The sequence below is a fragment of the Micromys minutus genome, assembly GCF_963924665.1.
Source record: "Micromys minutus genome assembly, chromosome: 13".
NCBI lineage: Eukaryota > Metazoa > Chordata > Mammalia > Rodentia > Muridae > Micromys > Micromys minutus.
Window position 1 is genome coordinate 6,210,121 of NC_137982.1, and position 19,459 is coordinate 6,229,579.

The window sequence follows — 19,459 nt, forward strand, 5'->3', positions numbered from 1 at the left end:
GACGTGAACTACCACTGCCCGGCTTGCCAGAATTCTACAGTTTATAAACTCCCAAAGTCAAGGAAAACCCGAGCTGTACTCTGGATCCTCCCAAGAGGTACTTAATGAGCAACAGGGTCATTTTCCATAAGAACTCGCTATTGAACGAGACCACACCCGGGGAGTGAGTCTAGTTCACCAAACAACTGCGCAGCAGTTAATGATAAGGAGTGAAAGAGAATGATGGACAAGTGTATTCAGTAGACAGAAACTGAGGGCGGAAGACTCACAGCCAGCGGGATCACGGGCGGTCCAGACGCTCAGCAGAGAGGTTGCCTGGCCTTAGAGAAGCCCCGCGTCACGTGATCTCTGGCTGGAACCGGCGCGGCCCCGCCCCTGCGGAACACGCACGCTCGCGGTTTTGCTTCCTGCCGGAGGCTTTTGCCCAGTGTACCAGTGTCCCCGGAGGGAGGGGGGCGGTGGCGGCAGCTGGGGCTGCATATGCAGCCTGGGGGTCCGGAAGTCAACATCATGTCGAGTCTGCACAAGAGCCGGTAAGGAGACCGAGGTCAATACTGCATCCAGACCGCTCGGGTCGGGCCGGGCCTTCTCACCAACAGTGCTGCTCAGCGCATGTGCGGACAAGAATAGCCCCCTCCCCCGGCGGCGGGCCCCCAGAGCCCACCTTACTCATTGCTTGTATAGTAGAGGCGAGAAGCAGAGATGCTTCTCTTACCTTAGTGTCCCCTTTCTTTCTTACTCGGGACCCCTTTCCCTGGTGTCTCCCTTATCCAGCCCCCTATTACCCTCCTCGCTTCCCCGTTCCAGGATCCGCCCCCCCCCCCCAATACCCCTGTCCCCGTGCTCCTTTGCCCCTGAGAAACACCAGAGAAAACAGATTCTCCAGTCTGGCCTCTTAAATCCACCTCCCACCTCCACCCTAGGCTACATCTTGCAGCGTCCACTAAATTTTGGTCACTCCAGAACTAATTTTTAGCCTTTTGTCTTTGCCTGAGGGCAGGCGGGAGAAGTCTGCGCCCCCTCCCCCTTACCCAGCTTAGAGCTGCGGTGGGGAGACTGTACTAGTCTGTTGTCTGTGGATCAAATTACTCCTTGTTGCATGAAGCCTGGTTTTGTGAATTCGGGTAGTGGTGTGTTGTGACCTGGGCTTGGCCGCAGCAAGTGCCCAGTTAATGCCAGCTCAGTAACAGTGGAAGGTACTTAATGTTAAGTTCTCACTTCAAACCCTTTTGATTAGAATACCCCTCGTGGTTCTTCGTTGACTTGGCAGTTTTTAGAGGAAGAAACTCGTATTGCCCACTTCCCTAAGCTGGTAGTTGGAGACTTTTGGGAGTAAAAGAACTGGTCACTAAGCCTGTTACTTTGGGGTTTCCTTTTCTGCCCTTGAAGGATTGCAGATTTCCAGGATGTCCTGAATGAGCCCTCCATTGTGTTGGAAAAGCTTCGAGAACTCAGTTTTAGTGGTAAGATGCAATTTTACTCAGGGTTTTTCTGGAAACTTGTCTGATTGCATAGAGTTAGGCCTTAGCTGGGGGGAGGGGGACACATGATTCTCCAAATTCCTTGAAGTGGCCTGAGGATTGAGACGGGGGTAACCCTTTGAGCCTAGGTAAGGCCTTTTGACATTTCTCAGCTAGTTTCGGTGTTAAGGAAGCTGCAGGGTGGTTCCCAGGTTCTCTACTTGGCTTTGGATCAGAGCTAAGAGTGACCTTTGGTTAATGTTAAAACTCAGGCCTTAGAACACCGATTTTAAGGAATTGGACATCGGTCACATTTGACTTTGCCCTTCCCCATGATTAATGATCCAGCACAGAGATAGCTGGATCTTTACCCTGTCTGTAACAACATCCCAAGATGTTTGTATAGTTCCTTATGGCACTGCTCCGCCTAGTAACTTTGCAAGGAAAGAATTTAAGTTGCCGGTGTCTTGCAGATTCTGGGCAGGGGGTGGGGAGGGAAGGCTTTGGCTCATGGTCCCAGTGTCAGGGAAACTATCTTCAGAGCTATTCCTGACAGAACTCCTGACAGCATTGCAGAGGTTAGCCTTCCCATTCTAGAGCGGAGTGGAGGCTCCAGAGAGGAGGCTGCCTGTGGTAATTGTGCAAAGCACATTACATCTGTCTTAATTCTGGTGGCTATGTCTACAGATAGGTTTCTTTATCTGTAAGTGAGGATGGTGGAGCTAAACTGGGAATGATGTGAAATGGAGGTCTGCAACAGAGCTTTTAACTTGGTTTGGTTTGAGTTTCACAAATGTGGACTGCCATTGGTGGTCTGTGTCCTGTGCTAGACATAGGAGCATCAACAAACAGATATACTTTTGCCTGTTTCAGGCCTACCCATTAAGTAGTAATTTTATGTAATTCCAGTTTTGATGGCTGCTGTGGAGAAGCCACAGAGCCGTTGTTGATAAGCAGAGACACTAATGCCCTCATACCTGTAATCCCAGAACAGAAGGCAGAGACAGGTGAATCTCTTTGAGTTCAAGGCCAGTCTGGTCCACAGAGTGAGTTCTCAAAAAATAAAAAAGAGCCTGAGACTGGGCATATAGTTCAGTTTATAAAGTATTTGCCTGGCATAAACAGAGCCTCACTTTGGACTCTCAGCACCCTATATACTAGACATGGTCACCAAACACACTTGTAATCCTGCCACTGAGGAACTTGAGGCAGGAGGATCAGAAGTTCCTCCTGCTTGGCTCCATAGTAACTTTGAGACCAGCCTGGCCTATATGCGACTCTGCACCCTCCCCTAAAAGAAGAGCTTGACTTTGAATAGAGTGGTTAGTTGGTAAGAGCCCCGTGAAGAAGAAATATCAAAGATTCGGAGGTTCAAAGTACAGATGAGGTTCTGGGATAGGGGACAGGGCTGTAGACAGTTAGCATCTGCTTAGATATTTCTCTGGTGGAGAATGAATGGTTCCTGAAGTGCTCCTTGCCCACTCTACTCCCTGCCAGCTGGCTCCAAGGCATAGGTCTGGGGGGGTCTGGAACTCTGGCTTTGGGTGACCTTTGCCTGCTGTGTCCACAGGCATCCCCTGTGAGGGCGGACTGCGGTGCCTCTGCTGGAAGGTGGGTGTGCCTGGGGTGGGGCCTCTTGGTTCTGAGTTCTTTGGGCCTTGCATGGATCTCTTCCTGGCCTCTCCTCTTCAAAATTTTCCTGGCTTGTCTGAGGAAGTCTTTCTGAAAGTTGTGGGGTTTTGTGTTCTCTTAGCTTCCCCTCCAGGATTCCTTTGGGGATGGAGTACTTCATCATGCCAATAAAGATTTCCACTCGTTGGTGCTAGGGAAGCCACCCTTGGAGCTGAGGTGGTGGCAGCCTCTGTTCCCGGTTACCTGCCGTTCAATACCAAGTTCTCTTCTCATTTAGAACAATCTGAGGAAAGCAGAGGAAGGGGCTGAGCTGGGCTAGGAGGAGGGAGGCCACTGTCCAGGATGGGGACAGGGATGTTGCCAGAGCTGTGCTGTTCTCTGTATAGATCCTCCTAAACTACCTCCCTTTGGAGAGAGCCTCGTGGACTTCCATCCTGGCCAAGCAGAGGTGAGACCTGTGATCAGGGGTGACTGGAGGGGTTTTGCCTCACACAGAGCCTCATGTGAGTGCCTCTCTGGTAGGATCTCCAAACATCCTTTTTTCTGCATATCTGCCCTGCAGGGGGCTCTATTCACAGTTCCTGAGAGAGATGATTATCCAGCCTGGTATTGCCAAGGCCAACATGGGTGTATCCAGGGAGGATGTGACCTTTGAGGACCATGTAAGTGGGGTTGGCAGTATGGGCTGAGCATGAACATGGGTGGGGCAGAGGTTTGAACACCTTGCTGGAGGACAGGTGCAGCCTGGAAACAGTAGTGTCTCCCTGCTTATTCTAGGCACAAGGGAGCCACAGGAGCCCTAGGCCTACTTAGTAACTTAGGCAGTAACTAATGTCCTGAGAGTTGCTCTGCACTAGGAGCTCTCAGAGCATGGTCTCTGGAAACCTGACCAGTTCAAGAGTGTGGGGGTGGGGGTGGGGGAGTGTTGTTTTTTATGAGATAGGGTTCTGAGTGTAGCCCTGGCTGTTCTGGAATTTGTCTTTAGACCAGTTGTCTGAGCCTCCCAAGCTCTGGGATTTAAGGCATGCATCACCACTTGGCTCATTTTTGTTTTTGTATTTTAAGTAAAAGAATAATTTAAAAATTATTTTTCGCCTCATTTGTTTTATGTATACGAGCATTTTGCTTACATGTATACATGCGTACTACGTGCGTGCAGGCTTGATCAGGAGACAAGTGTCATATCCCTTGGAACTAGAGTTACAGATGGTTGTGAGGCACCATGTGGTGCTGGGTACCAAGGTCCTTTGTTAGAGTAGCACATGCTCTACGCTGCATGTGGTGGTGCACGACTTTAATTCCAGCACTCAGGAGGCAGAGGCAAGTGATCTATAGAGCAAGTTCCAGGAACACCCAAGGCTATATAGAGACCCTATCTCAAAAAGACCTAACTAGGGTCTGGAGAGATGGCTCAGCGGTTAAGAACACTGACTGTTCTTCAGAGGTCCTGAGTTGTGATGTAACCACATCACAACCATCTGTAATGAGATCTGATGCCCTCTTCTGGTGTGTCTGAAGACAGCTATAGTGTACTCACATACATAAAATAAATAAATCTTTTAAAAAAAAACAACCTAACTAACTACATAAACAGCACATGCTCTTCAAGACGCATCAGCCTCTCCAGCCTTTTTAAGACAGACTCTTGTGTGTTTTGTGCTGGTCTGATACTGAGTTCTTTTAAAAAATCACTGTCAGTGTGTATGTGTGCCACAGAGGGTGTGTGTTGCAGTGCATGCCTAGAGGTGAGAGGACACCCTTGAGTCAGGTCCTGTCTTCCTTCATGGGTTTTAGGTCTTTATGGTTGTGCGGCAAGTATCTTTAACCACTAAGCCGTCTTATAGGCCTGAAATAGTCTTGCTTGTTTGTTTTGAGACAGGCTCTTGCTGTGTAGCCCAGGCTTCTTTCACACTGCAGTCTTCCTGTTTCAGTCCCTTGCAAAGGTCCAGCATCCCCCCCCATCCCCCCCCTCCCCCGCTAAATGCTTGTTTACCTTTTTATGACCTTGAAGACTGAGCGAAGGATCTCAAAGGTGGTAGGCAATTGCTTTACCCCTGAGCTCTCCTCGTCCTCGGTCCTTAGGTCCTGTGATTGTCTAGTGGAAGAAAGAGCTGGGCAGAAGTGAGGAGAAGTCTGAGGCCTGGAGAAAATCCTGTCTCCTCTTTCCTATACCGAGCTCCTTCATGTAGACTTTACAGGGCAGAAAGTGGAGCTCGATTGGCCTCAGAGCCATTCTCCCAAATGGGAGTTGACAGCACAAAAGCTCTGGTAGAAAATGAGGTGTCTGTCATTCATTTGTTCAATCAGCCTTTCAAACATCAGTCAGCGAGGGATTGCTACAGGCACACTTGTAGCTGGGGCTCTGCCAAGTACACTGTCTGCCACCCGGCCTGTGCTCACCTGGCTGTGTAGTGTGGAAGTATCTCCACAGCACCTGGGAGGCATTGGGAAGCCTGTGCTTGCTGTGTCCTGGGTGGACTGAGCTTGTTTCTCGACTAGAGCCAGGTCTGAGGGCATTTGTGGCAGTTGTTCTGGGGACCCTGAGCTGCAGCTCAGCCTGGTTCTTGGACATAACATCTGCTTCTCCTTTTCACAGCCCCTGAACCCAAACCCTGACAGCAGGTGGAACACATACTTTAAGGACAATGAGGTGCTACTGCAGATCGACAAAGATGTCCGGTAAGAGGCTCCCAGGGGCCTGCCGCTGGGGGCCCATTGCAGGTGGGAGGGGAGAGGTGCCGTGGGGTTTGTGCCACAGTGGACTGGGTACTAAGGAGTGCTGCAGCCTGTTTGGTTTACTCGCAGCCTCCAGTTGACGGTTTGACCTTGTGCAGGTGACCAGGCTCTCATTCTCGCCTTACCTGAAAGCAGATATGAGATGGCTTAGGTTCAGGGCGTGTGCAATTCGGGAATGCTATGCTGGCTATCACACAACAGTGGCCTTGAAGAAGGGCCCTGAGAGCCAATCCCTCTCCCCACTGAGCCATGTGCCTAAGTCCTCTCTGGCACCCACTCTTGTTTAGAATGGAAGGTCATGCAGAGCAAACTCAGCAGCATTTCAAGGAATCTTCCCCTGGCCCAGTTCTGTGGCAACCGCACAGGCCAACTGCCCCCATGTAAGGAGGCTGGAGGTTTGCATGAGGAATCAGATACTCAACCTGGTAACATACGGGATTACCAAGGTTCCAAGTGCTGTGGGGGAAGAAAAGCTAGTGCTCTGAGAGAATGGGGACCTCGGCTTAGAGGAGAGGACTCAGCAATTGTGAGATTACCAATTGTGAGGAGAATGGGAGGCACAGGGCTTTGTGGACGAGCTTTCTAGCCTAAGGAACCTATGCGAGAGTGCCCTGATGCATGGGATACCGTCTACAGGAAACTTCAGTTTCCTGAGTGCTGCTTCTCTGTCCAGATCCCTTGCAGATACCCTCTAGATGCCGGAAGGGGTGGTCACCAGGCTCTTGCCACATTTTTGCTCAGACTGGCATTGGAGTAGCCCTACCTGTGATGTGCTGTAGGCCAGGTTTAGGTCAAGAGTCCCATCCTGTAGTAGTTTTGTGGAGGGATTGGGGTTCAGGTTCTGTCTTCTATTGGTGATGGCAGTGCACTGCCAGTGTTTCCCGAGGGCCAGTATGCCGTGTGCTGGGCCCAGGAGGTCTGAATGCTATGCCCTGTCATGCTCCAGATCTGAGCTGCCCTTCTGATTTCCATGCACATCTCTCCATGTCAACGGAGCGTGTTCTGTGATACATGACCACAGTCAATCGTTGTATGTATACATGTATGTAGAGACAGATGCATGTAAACATATGATTTTTTGGGAGGGGGGGCGTTTGTTGTGATAGAATCACAGCTCACGTCTGGACAGACCACACCAGACCATTGCAGTTCCATGTGAGAGAGGTTTATTGTGGGGGAAAGGGGCCAAAGGGGTGATGGGAGACAAAGGGGAAATAGAGAGAGAAGAAAGGTGAAGATCAGGAAGGGTCTGCCTTTTATTTAGGCTGTGATGTACAGGTAAAGGTAGGAGGTAAACCAAATGGATGCTGGGAATGTATGGTGATTGCCATGGCAACAGATATGCAGGTCCCTGTAGACTATGGGTGACATCACTGCTAGGTTCAGAGGCAGTCTGCAACCAACCATAAAGCTGGTACCTGATACCAACAGTATTGACTCCTTATATACAGTGCATGTCAGGCAAGTGTTCTACCACTGAGCTATATCTTAGCTCCTAGACAAGTGTTTTTGTCATGGGAAGGTATTTGTGGTTTATGAGAATTAGACTGTATGCCCATAAAAACACTTAAAGTATTTACACATATGTTCCTTTCCACAGACACATGAAATGACCATGCATATATCATTTCTACTGCCTTTTTAAAAACCTGTGTCTCTTGAGATAAAATATTATTTTAGTTTTTTGAGACAAAAGTCTCACACTGTGTCAGGGCTAGTCTGGAGCTTACTTTGTAGCTGAAGCTGGCCAGGAACTCAAGACAATCTCCTGCTGTAGGCCTCCCAAGTGCTTGATTATATATATGTGTGAGCCACCATACACAGCTATACTACAATTACAAACAAGCAAAGAGTCGAAGGGTAGCTCAGTGGTCGAGTGCTTGTCCAGCTAAAATAAGCAAAATCAATCATTCCTGAGGGTTCCTGGGGCTGCCTGGCTGAAGTTTCCACCCTGAGTGATAGCATTTTTTCCATTCCAATAGGAGGCTGTGCCCAGATATATCCTTCTTCCAAAGAGCCACTGAGTACCCCTGCCTCCTCATCCTGGACCCGCAGAATGAGTTTGAGACCCTTCGTAAGCGGGTGGAGCAGACAACACTGAAGTCTCAGACGGTGGCCCGGAACCGAAGTGGGGTCACAAATGTAAGAGCCAGTTAGGGACCTGGAATCATTTTCTTTTAAAGATTTATTTACTCCATTTGAGTGTTTACCTCTGTGTGTGTGTGTGTGTGTGTGTGTGTGTGTGTGTGTGCGTGCGCGCGCGCGCCATATACGTGTCTGGTGCCTGTGGAGATCAAAAAAATGTATCAGAAACCCTGGAACTGGAGTCTTGGTTGGTTGTGAGTGCTGGGAATCGAACTCTGGTCCTCTACAAGAACAAATGCTCTTAACTGCTGAGCCATCTTTCTAAGTCCCTGGGGTCTTTTCTTTCTTCTCTTTTTATTTTTTGTTTTTAAGATTTATTTAATTATGAGTGCTCTATCTGCTTGTTTGCCTGTATGCCAGAAGAGGGCATCAGATTTTATTATACATAGTTGTGAGCTACCATGTGGCTATTGGGAATTGAACTCAGGACCTCTGGAAGAGCAGCCAGTGCTCTTAACCACTGAGCCATCTCTCCAGCCTCTAGAGCTTTTCCTTATAGGCTGTCCCTTCATGTCTTCTTTGCTGCATTGGCCACAGGCACTGGGTGCTTTCTGAAGGTTGCTGTCTGAGGCCTTCTTGTTGTTCTTCCAGCTGGGAATGCTAGCTGCAGGCTAAGGTACTGTTTTCATCTTAGGCTCTCCTGGGAGAGGTAAAGTGGAGACAGTCTGAGGAACGTCCCAGTGTGGTGTGAGCAGTAGTGGGGTAACTAGTAGTTCATCCAGGTATGGGTCTCAGAGGCTGCAGCTGATCTAGGCAGCAGGATGGGAAGGACAAAGGAGAAATAGATTCTCAAGTATTATGGAAGGCATGTGCCAAGGCCTCAGATGAGAAAGTGCCAAATGTTCCAGAAGGGGGGCTTGGCCAGTAATTCTGCTGCAGAAGACAAAAGCCCTTCTGACTGAACCCCCAGTGGCCATGGGGTCTCCTCCTCGCACAGGCAATCCTGCTGCTCACTGTGCAGATCATGAGCCGGCTACCTACTGCCATGAGTATTACACACCTGCCACCATGTTCTTCCTGAACACCCTGGAAGAAGTTGCCCAGCTGTTTCTCAGCCCTAGGGCTGGTGGCTGGTTTTGGATTTGTGTAGTCTGTTGAAACTTATTTACTGTATAAATATAATTTGTCAGTTTTGGAAAAGAAAAAAACTTTAAACCAAAAATAAACAAAATGCCAGGCTGTGGTAGATCACGCCTTTGTCCCAACATTTGGGAGGCAGAGGCAGGTGGATCTCTGAGTTTCAGGCCAGCATGGTCTATAGAGTGAGCTCCAGGACACAGAGAAACCTTGTCTCCAAAAACAAAACAAACAAAAACCAAAATCCCTTTATTACTATACAAGGGATCTGAATGGGAAGTAAAGATGTAGCAGGCATTCACTGCCCTGATGAACATCATGTGCCCATTCCAGTGGCTGCAAATGTGCCAAAGGCGGCATTGCTCTGCATCTGGGTTTCTCCAGTGCTTCCCGATAGCTCCCGTACTTGAATCATGAGACAGGAGGAGGTACCAAATAGTGCCCTGGCCACCATTCCCTTAGCACATCCTCACATGGTTGAAGCAGCCAGGCCGGGACTGTCTGTAGGGATCTATAGCCATTGGCACCTCCTTCACCGCCATGATCACTCAGTTCTACACCTTACACCGAAAGCTTAATTTATCATTTGTATCACAGGGAAAAAACGAGGGCTCCCTATGGCTAGAAGCAGTGAGACATTAGGGAAGGTGCTAGAAGGTACCAGAAGAGTTGGTAGTGAGGTCAGATAGGCCTTTGTCCAGATGGCTGGTGGGCCCATGGAGTCTTGTGAGCAGGCAACAACTTTTGGTTCAGGTGACCTCATGCATGGAAAGGACATCAGAACAGATGGCTGCATTTGTCCAGGACAGGATGGTTAGAGCAGGGGCAGGTCTGGAACATAGAAGAGGGCTGTGCTGGGTAAGCCCTAAGGGTTGTTGAGCTCAAGATTTAGCAGGCTCTGCCACTTGTGGCAGCTGATATGCCCCCCATCCCCACTCCTTAAAATGAGGTGTATGACCTTATTTCTATGTGTAGACCCACTGCTTCGGGACTTGTACAGTGACTTGTTCCCATGTGTCATTGGCTTTCTTCAGTGGGAAGGTCCTGCTCTGAAGCCTCCCCAGCAGGGAATGGTGGAGTGCACAAATTTCTCTGAGTTGCTAACTAGTCAGGATGCTGATGGGCAGTCAGTCACTCCTGGTCCCATGTACCTGCTGCAGAGTTGGGATCCACTGGAGTTGTGCAGAGCCCAGGCTTGGTGAAGGAACTGCTCACTGTCTTGTATGGATGCTGGTCTAAGGCCCAGCCCTGTTGATGCTTTTGCTGCAGTTTTGTATATGACAGTCAGGCTTTTCCCATTTTACCTTCGGAGCTGGTCCTCACAGTCCATCTTCACACCCAAAGCTTCATCTGTGGAACTCTTGATCTGTGGTAGAGTGGTGTAAGTCAGCCTTCTGTGTGACTCTGGGTTTTTTCCTCCTCCATAGTCTGGATATGATAGATTCTGTGGCACTACAGGAGGAAATAAGGTCATGGAAAACAGGTTCTTGGAAAGCTGGTAGCACTTGGCCTTCCTGGGAGACATACTACTCCAGAGGCTTGACCACGGGCTCTGAGCTAGCCAGTCCAGGTTCAGGTCTATGTAAGCCTCAGTTTCTTTTTGAAATGTTCAAAGGTGGTGTCAGGGCTTGAAGCCTGTAAGCTGAGGCAGGAGGATCATCTCAGAGTCACCCTCAGTTATATGATGAGATCAAAGTCCAGCTTGGGCTGTACCCAGTTCTGTTAAAAAAAGAAGAGAAAAGAAAAAGAATGGCTTTGAGAAGAGTGAGGATTAGTTGGAGGAGTGTGGTCTGCTCCTGAGGTGCATGTGCTTCTGTCACCCGTACAATAGATAGTATGTGAAGATAGCTCAGACTCCCCGAACTCTGTTTTAAGCCTTGTACCATCTTTGCCAGGGTTCCCTGCAAGTCCCCCAGCTCTGCAACCACTGCTGGAACAGGCCACAGACAGAGCAGAGGCATCAAAATCCCCTGAATTTTCTGAGATTCTACAGAGCAGCTGATGTTTTGAACTGGTTCTTATATAGTCCAGGTTGATCTAGAACTTTCTATAGCTGAGGCTGGCTTTGAACTCCTGACACTCCCGAATCTGCCTCCCAGTGCTGGGATTTACAGGCCTGTACCATCACACACAGCCAAGGTTTGTTCTCATTGGTGTATACTTTACATATCCATGTATGGATAAATAGCCTTTCTTACGCTATGTAACCACCAGTCTAGATTAAAATTTCTCACTGTTTAGGGGTTCTTTCTTTCCCTTTCTTCACTAATCACTTTCTTATTTCAGAAGTAACCTCTGCTTTTTTTAAGATTTTATTTTCTGTATGTGAGTACACTGTAGACACACCAGAAGAGGGCATCAGATCCCATTACAGATGGTTGTGAGCCACCATGTGGTTGTTGGGAATTGAACTCAGGACCTCTGGAAGAGCAGTTAGTTCTCTTAACCACTGAACCATCTCTCCAGCCCTGTTTTTGTTTTCAAGATGGTTTTTCTGTGCAACTTCTGGTATCCTGGAAGATAGAAGATATTTCTGTAGACCATGCTGGTCTCGAACTCAGAGATCCCCCTGCCTCTGCCTCCTGAGTGCTGGGATTAAAGATGTGCACTACTACCACCTACATAAACTTAATTCTGTTGTTTGGTTGGTTTTGTTTTAAGATAGCATTGGTTGGCCTCAAACTCTCAGAGATCTGCTTGCCTCTGCTTCTCAAGTACTGGGACAAAAGGAATTGTGTTCCATCATGCCTGTTGTAACCCCTGTTTCTAGCCTAGTTGTAACTGGAAATCTCCTCCTGCTCCATTGGCCTGTCTCTTCCTTGGGCCTGACATGTTACTCCTGCCCTGTCTTGCCCATAAACTAAGATGTTGTCAAGTTGGGCTTAACAGAAACATTTGTCCTGCTAACAGGCTCTCCCCCTTTCCCCAGATGAGCTCCCCAAACAAGAACAACGCATCATCAGCCCTGAATGAGTATGAGGTTCTACCAAATGGCTGCGAAGCCCACTGGGAGGTGGTGGAGCGGATCCTGTTCATCTACGCCAAGCTCAACCCTGGCATCGCTTATGTGCAGGGCATGAATGAGATCGTGGGCCCCCTCTACTACACTTTTGCCACTGACCCCAACAGCGAGTGGAAAGGTAGACAAGAGGAACCTCCCACTGCTGGCTCTCTAGAGAAAGAATGGGGCTGGACTGACCAGTAGGCAGTATGGGGCTCAGTAGACTCCTCCACTTTTCTACATCTATACCCATGTCAGAGTAGGGGCTGGCTAGATTGGATCTGAGACTTTCCAGCTCTGTCTTCCTGAGTTCTGCCTCTGATGGGTTTGTTGATGATTGTGACTTGGGTAGAATAGATGGTCACAGGAAGTTGAGAGGTGATCCATTAGCAGAGTGCTAGGCTGCTGAGTGGACGTGGACTGACCTAGGTGAGGGCGAAGTGCTGATGGCGTTGGGGCCATTCCCTAGCCAAGGCGAAGGGCCCATTCCAGCCTCCAGGGGCAGTTTGGTGACACTAGGACGTGGGCCACATGTCTTGTGGGTGAGAGGTGAGGTGGGACTCAAGAACACTTTATGTCCCTGTGTCGACTCACACCCTACTGTCTGTCCCAGAGCATGCTGAAGCAGACACCTTTTTCTGTTTCACCAACCTCATGGCTGAGATCCGGGACAACTTCATCAAGAGCCTGGATGACTCCCAGTGTGGCATCACCTACAAGATGGAGAAGGTGTACTCCACCTTGAAGGATAAGGATGTAGAGCTCTACCTGAAGCTGGTGAGGACCTGACACAGAAGGGTGGACAGGCCACGGACACAGTACTTCTGCCTTGAATGTGGGGCTGGAAGTGGCTGTAGTCGAGCAATGTTGGGGAACACTGACCCATGTGCTGAGATAGGCCTGGAAGGCCCGGCAGCTGAGCATAGAAGACAGTAGGCTGGGAGTGTAAAGTTAAGAATGGTTATAGGCAGAACGCAGTGGTGCAAGCTCTCACCCTAACCAGCCAGGAGTATGCAGAGAGACCTTGTCCCAAAACATAAATCCAGCCTTGGGAGGCAGAAGCAGGTGGACCTCTGAGTTGCAGGCCAGCCTGGTCCACAGAGCAAGTTCCAGAATAGCCAGGGCTACACACACAAACCCTGCCATGAAAAAAACAAAACAAAACAAAAAAAAAAAAAAAAAGAAAGAAAAGAAAAGAATGCTGCCGGCAAGATGGCCGAGCTTCCCGAGTGCTGGGACTGCAGGGGCGAGCTACCACTACCTGGCTGAAGCTTACATTTAAAAACAAACACAGAATTCTGATTTGTATGTGTGGTGTATGCTTTGTTACTACCCTCAGTGGCTCACCAGGGTGCTGCTCTCTTGGTGATCCCTCCTCTATAGGGTTGTTCCGTGGCTATGTGAGCTGAGCACAGGTACAGTGCCTGGTACTGGTCCTCATTGCTGGTCCACAGATCCAAGAGGAGGAGATGCATGAGTTGACATCATCTTCAAATCTAAAGGCTAGTGTAAAATTCAAGGTTTTTAGTGTGCCTTGAAGAAATAGCAACTGGCTGGAACTTGAAGCAGCTACCCTGTTAGTGGACCCAGGCTCTGTACTGCCCCTTTGAGGGCCCTGAACAGGGCTTGCTCCTAGGATGTGTCTTCTTTAAGCAGTTGACATTTGTTCCCTGACACACCCTCTTTGTCCCCCAGCAAGAGCAGAGTATCAAGCCTCAATTCTTTGCCTTCCGATGGCTGACGCTGCTGCTGTCTCAGGAGTTCTTGCTGCCTGATGTCATCCGGATATGGGACTCCCTCTTTGCTGATGGCAACCGCTTCGATTTCCTCCTCCTGGTCTGCTGTGCTATGCTCATGTGAGTGGGGCCATGCTTGGCCCATCCTTAAGGGAAGCTGGGGAGAGGGGTGCCTAGTCCTGAGTAGTGAGTAGGGGCTGGCCTCCACAGCTAGAGTAAGCCTGGGCCTGTGGGCCTGCCCTTGGGGCAGCCAGGGTCCAACCCTGTGGTTCCTCATTTCCCTGCAGACTGATCCGGAAGCAGTTGCTGGAGGGGGACTTCACTGTCAACATGCGGCTTCTGCAGGTAATGGTTGGTAGGTGGAGGCCAGTCTCAGACACTGGCAAGCTGGGGCCAGAAACAGGAGTGCATATTGTGCATTCAGGATCTAGACTCCAGGAACACATCAGTTTGGAGCTAAGTTGAATTCTGGTCTTCATAGACCTTGAGTGTAGTGTATATGGTATAGTATTTGGAAGTTGCTGATTTGCCTCAGGCCAGGGAGGTATGTGTCAGGAGAGTCTGATGGCCAGCCTGAGGTTCGTGTCTGTTCTGTGCTGCTTTTCATGTGACTTGAACCAAGTGACTTTGTCTCTCGGCCTCAGTGTCTTTCTTCCCTAACACCTGGCCTAGTGTTGGTTTTCAATAGCCTTACTAGCTAGGTCTGTAAGATGGGTATAATCACAGCAACCCTCCTTGGGCCTCCTGAAGTGACTGGAAGACTACTGGCTACATTGCCTGAGCTAGCACCATGTTCTTCATAGCTGTGGCTCCAGGTTCTGTGTCAGGAGATGTGAGGGCTAAGGCCTTCGGGTACCCTGGTTCTAATATAGGCTGTGAGACCCTTTGGACCTTGGGAAGTGTGACCTTAGTGACATGCAGTGTTTGGGGTGGGAACTCTGGATGTCAGGTACTCCGTGGTCCCTGCCCCTGGTGCCATAGCATGGTTACAGGTCTCTGGGAAGGTGGTGGGTGTGGCAACTGGAGCAAAGTGGAGGCTGTTCCAGGAGCATTTTGTTGCTTTCCCGGTGTCCAGGATTACCCCATCTCAGATGTCTGCCAGATCCTACAGAAAGCCAAGGAACTCCAAGACTCCAAGTAACCTGGTAGCAGGAGGCCCAGGATTGGCAGAGCAGACAGACACCTGCGCTCCACACCCTTGTTTTTGGGACACAAAGGAGCCTGTGAGAAAACCAGCCTGAGGGCAAGCTGCAGTCTCCAGCTCCAGGTCTTCCCAGGCTGGTTCCCATGGTTCAGGCTGCTCCGGGAGCGCACCATGCTGTGCTCCTTCCTAGTGCTCAGCCCTGCCATACTCCCTGCACTTCAGCCCTGGGACCCTCCACCCAGACTGCTCAGAAGGGCTCCTGAACTGGCTTCCTGGGGCTGGGGCCATTTGGGGCCTAGGAGGCTGACAGGGTTCTGCCATGCCTCTGTCCAGCAGCTCCTCACCCTTTGTGTTCTCATCTTCCCTGGGTCCTGGTCAGGGGAGGTAATTGGCGAATGGGCCAGAAACCACTTCTGAGTGCGGTGCTCAAGCTGCCTGAGGAAGCGCCCCAGACTAGCTGAGTGACTGCCAGTTCTAAGGCCACCGTTTGTCTCTGTCAGGTGTGTTTGCTCATGGCTGGAAGGGCTGTCTCCCGGGTCTCTGCTTTTGTGTGTGTACATGTGTGTTCACACATGCCCTGGCAGTGGGGTAGGGTGTGTGGGAACCCTCTAAGGCCCTCATTCCCCTTCTGTGTCTACCTCTGCCTGTTCTTTTCTTCCTTTGCCAGAGGCATGTGTGGTTCCTGCTATTCTTCCTCTGTCTTTTCCTCTTTCCCCTTCTCTTGGGGCGCCTTACCCTGACCCTCTGCCCTCTCTCCTCCCCTCTGCTCCCTGAAGCCAGCAATCAAAAGGAGTGTAGCTTATCGAGAGCCCAGGAGGCCAACTTTGTTGGCATCCTGTTCCCATCCCCGGCTTGAGGCCTCCAGGTCCCCCCGTTGGAGCAGGAATCCCTAGTACCTCGTCAGTGGGCCCTGACGCTGCTCTGCTTGAGGAAGCCAAGTGCTGCTGACAACGGCAGCCTGTGAAGCTTTGAGCCTCTTGCCGATTTTCTGCTCAAGAATGGAGAAAGGAGGGAAGGAGAGTCTTCAGTCAGTGATTAAGACACTATTGGCTGCTCTGTGCCTGGGAGTTGAAATTTTAGTAGAGCTGTCATCCCCCTTGACTTCCATGTTCCCACCCAGGGTGTGCAGGTCTCATCAAGGGCAAGGGGACCAAAGAATGCTTCTCTGGGTCCAGGGTTGGCTGAACTGAAAAGCCTGGGGCCTTATATTGCCAGAAGGCTCCATCTACCCTCTGTTTCCACAGGAGACAGGGAAGGCTGTGGAGGGGCTGGCTTTCTTGGTCACGTGCTTGATCTATCTTCTGGCATTGGGGTGGTTTCCCTGATCCCTATTCAGCAAGTAGACTTTTCTGACTATGTCTCTTCCGTCTCTCATATGGAGGTCAGGTGGCCTGAATCCTGAAGGCAGGTTGGCAGCAAGGGTTCTCACCTGAGACTGGCCAGCAGGAGCAAGGCTCCAGCAGCTGCCACCTGAAGCCTTCCTAAGAGCAGTGGGCAGGGCTTCCTGTCTTCCCAGGCCATTGCTTTAGCTAGCTTGGGTTGAGCTCTGCTGGGGCTCTGCCTTTTTGCTACCTTCTCTCCCAATACACAATGCCTGGGAGATTTTTTTACTATTTATTTAGACACAGGCTAGCTATTTATTGCGGATTGGCAAGTGACTTGGGATTCTGGGTGGGTAGGAGTGGCTGAGATGGAAAAAGAGTTGGAGGTATGGGTTGTCTTATTTCCCAAGGTTAACTCTGACATCCTCTCCTGGTTCCTGGCTGGGAAGGCTGCCAGCTCTACACTAGAACCAAGTATAAGGGCGGTCAATGCTGATGCCTTTGCATTTACAAAGATACAGACAATATACACTCCCACCATCCTGATCGTCCCCAAACCTAGGACCTGCTAGCTGGTAGGTTATCCCCAGCACTGACCCCTTTGTTGCCTGGGACGCAGCAGAGACTGCCCAGGACACAAACGCATTCCCTCTTGCCTGTTCCCCCACCCCAGCCCCACCCCCTCCCTGGGACCATTCTACTGGAATCACTGCGTCTAATTTGTTTCTGTGGGAGACCTGCATCCTGTGCCCACCACTTGGTCCTTGAGATGAAGGCCAAGGACATGGAGACTTTGTCTTGGGTAGGGCAGCTCCACAGATGCTGCCTGAGGGAAGGATCTGCCCTTGATTCTCAAGGGGAGCCAGAGTCTGAGCGCCTGCAGCTCACCTGGGAGCAGCTCGCAGGAGCTCAGCAGGCCAGTGCTGTTGCTGAGTTGTCTTTAATAAACTGTGTGCTCTTTATCGTGTGTATTGGTTTGGTGGCTGGACTTGAGACTTTGGAGGAGAGAAAAATGTCAGAGCAAGGACAGAGTCAAAGTTCCTTATGCTGTTCTAAGACATAGACCAGGGAATGCTTACCAAGAGACTGTTGAGTTCTGCTGCCAGCCAGCCGGAGACAGGCTTGGGAAGGAGGGGCTGTGCTTGTGCACACATTATTACTAGTTTTTACATGATACTTATTTGTGTACGGCCTGTGGGTGGGGAAGCATTGCTGGACGTTTCCTCTTCCTATCATGTGGGTCCCACCAACTTAGAGCTGCTGTGAACATCTTTACCTACTGAGCCATCTCACCTGCTCCTGGCCGTGCATTGTTCTTTAGGCCATTTAATAGTAAATTTTATTTAATCTTGCTATGTAGTCCAGGCTAGCCTCAAACTCTTGTTCACCCTGTTTGGCCTCTGAGGTCTCTGCCTCCTTTGTATTGGGGTTAAAGGTGTCTACCAGCACACCTGACTAAAAATCATAAGAATTTCTATATGCTAACTGTAAACTCTGAAAATAATAACTGCCACTTGCAATACCTAGAAGAAATTAAAGTGTTTAGGGATTTTGTGCTGGTCATAGAGCCTAGGCCCACATACACTTAGAGCAGGCACTGCGTCACTGAGCCAGAACCATAGTCCCAAGAATACTGAACATGGTAAATGCTTGGAAGAATCTGAAGGAGGCACAAAGAAATAAGGATGTTCTGCATTCCCAGGTGAGAGACGTCGAGGGAGTGAATGTAGTCCTTGTCAAAATGCCAATGTGGCCAAGTGTGCTAGCACATGCTATGACCAGCACTCCACAAAGAGGAGGGAACCTGGTAAATTGGAGACAGTGGGTCTGTGTGGTGAGTCCCAGTCTTCCTGGGACTGCATAATGGGGCTTTGCCTGAAACAAGATTTGTGTGACATGGGGTGTAGCTCAGTGGCAGAGTGTTTGCTTAGCCTGCCTGAGACTGTCAGGTTCCTAACACACGTGCACACGCGCGCACACACACGCACGCACACACGATTCCAATGTAATTTTTCACAGGGAAAAAAAATCTGAAAATGTGTTAGAGAACCATAAGAGATCCCAGGTACCCAGCATAATTCTGAGCAGAAAGGACAAAGCTGGGCCACCTGACTTTAAAGTTGTAGCTTAAGGTAGTTACTGCTCGATGCCAGCAGAACCACTTGACATCAACTGACAGAACATAAGGCCCAGAAACGGAATAAGTCTCGCAGTTCGTTTTGTTTAAAAGTTTGTGTTTGCTTCGTTTATTTATTTTTTAAACGGGGTTTCTTTGTGTAACCCTGACTGTCTTGGGACTTGCTCTGAGGACCAGGCTCTGAGGACCAGGCTGGCCCCCAGCTCACAGAGATCCTCCTGCCTCCGGAGTGCTGGAATTAAATGCATCCACTATCACTGCCCAGCAAAAAGCGATTTTTAAAAAAAACATTTATGTGTATGAGTGCTGTCTGCTATATGTGTGCTTGTGCCCATGGATGCCAGAAGAAGGCATCGATCCACAGTTGACTGGAGTTTTGTGAGTTGCCATGTGGGTTCTGGGGACTGAACCTAAGTTTGCAAGAGCAGCCAGCGCCCTTAACGGCTGAACCATCTCTCCAGCCCCTGGAATCAATTGATCTTTTACAAGGAGCCAGAACATGATGGAGAAAGGGCAGTCTTCAGTAAATTGTGCTGAGAGAACTGGTTTCCCACGCACAGACCAGTGAACTGACACTTCACACCCTATAGAGAAATCAACTCAAAAACCCAAAGGCCTGCACCTGTAGCTATCAGAAAAGAGGGATGGTTCTCTCACATATAGTAGTAACATTTGCAAGAACCAGAACATTCAAATGACCATTGATGGGTGAATAAAGGGAAGCTGGTGTGGATCTCTGTGGAATACTCTGCTTGTGTGTGTGTGAGGCAGTGTCACCCGACTGGCCTCAAACTCCTGCTTATTCTGGCCCAGCTTCTCACAGAGATTACAGGTGAAAATGACTATGCCCAGTTACTGTTCATTAGTGTTTATGTGTTTGTATGTGCGCACACACGCACGCATGCCCCTGTGCCAGCCCATGCACAGGTACAATGTACGTTGAAGCAGGAGTGCAGGAGCCAGTCACCTCCTTTGCTTTGTTTGAAGGCAGAGTCTCATTTCATCCACTATTGCTATTGATTGTAGGCCTCTTGTCTCAAATCTCAGTTTAGGAACGATAGAATTACAG

General features: G+C 49.7%; 1 protein-coding gene across 1 annotated transcript; it reads left to right on the forward strand.

Moving 5' to 3' along the window:
* Positions 1 to 450: 450 nt before the first annotated feature.
* Positions 451 to 17,206, forward strand: TBC1D13 (TBC1 domain family member 13). Its single transcript, XM_080927451.1, has 12 exons — positions 451 to 533; positions 1,390 to 1,463; positions 3,031 to 3,071; positions 3,479 to 3,540; positions 3,655 to 3,754; positions 5,689 to 5,771; positions 7,811 to 7,970; positions 11,980 to 12,190; positions 12,665 to 12,828; positions 13,747 to 13,907; positions 14,075 to 14,132; positions 14,863 to 17,206. Exons 1-12 carry the CDS (start codon positions 481 to 483, stop codon positions 14,926 to 14,928), a joined length of 1,233 nt encoding a protein of 410 aa, XP_080783577.1. The 5' UTR covers positions 451 to 480; the 3' UTR covers positions 14,929 to 17,206.
* The last annotated feature ends 2,253 nt before the right edge of the window (positions 17,207 to 19,459 follow it).

Bases quoted from the DNA above. Each gene is read 5' to 3' on its own strand.
- TBC1D13 (XM_080927451.1), top strand. From the start codon at position 481: ATGCAGCCTGGGGGTCCGGAAGTCAACATCATGTCGAGTCTGCACAAG. The intron at 3,541-3,654 runs GTGAGACCTGTG...TCTGCCCTGCAG, and splicing joins TCCATCCTGGCCAAGCAGAG to GGGGCTCTATTCACAGTTCC. The intron at 3,755-5,688 runs GTAAGTGGGGTT...TCCTTTTCACAG, and splicing joins ATGTGACCTTTGAGGACCAT to CCCCTGAACCCAAACCCTGA.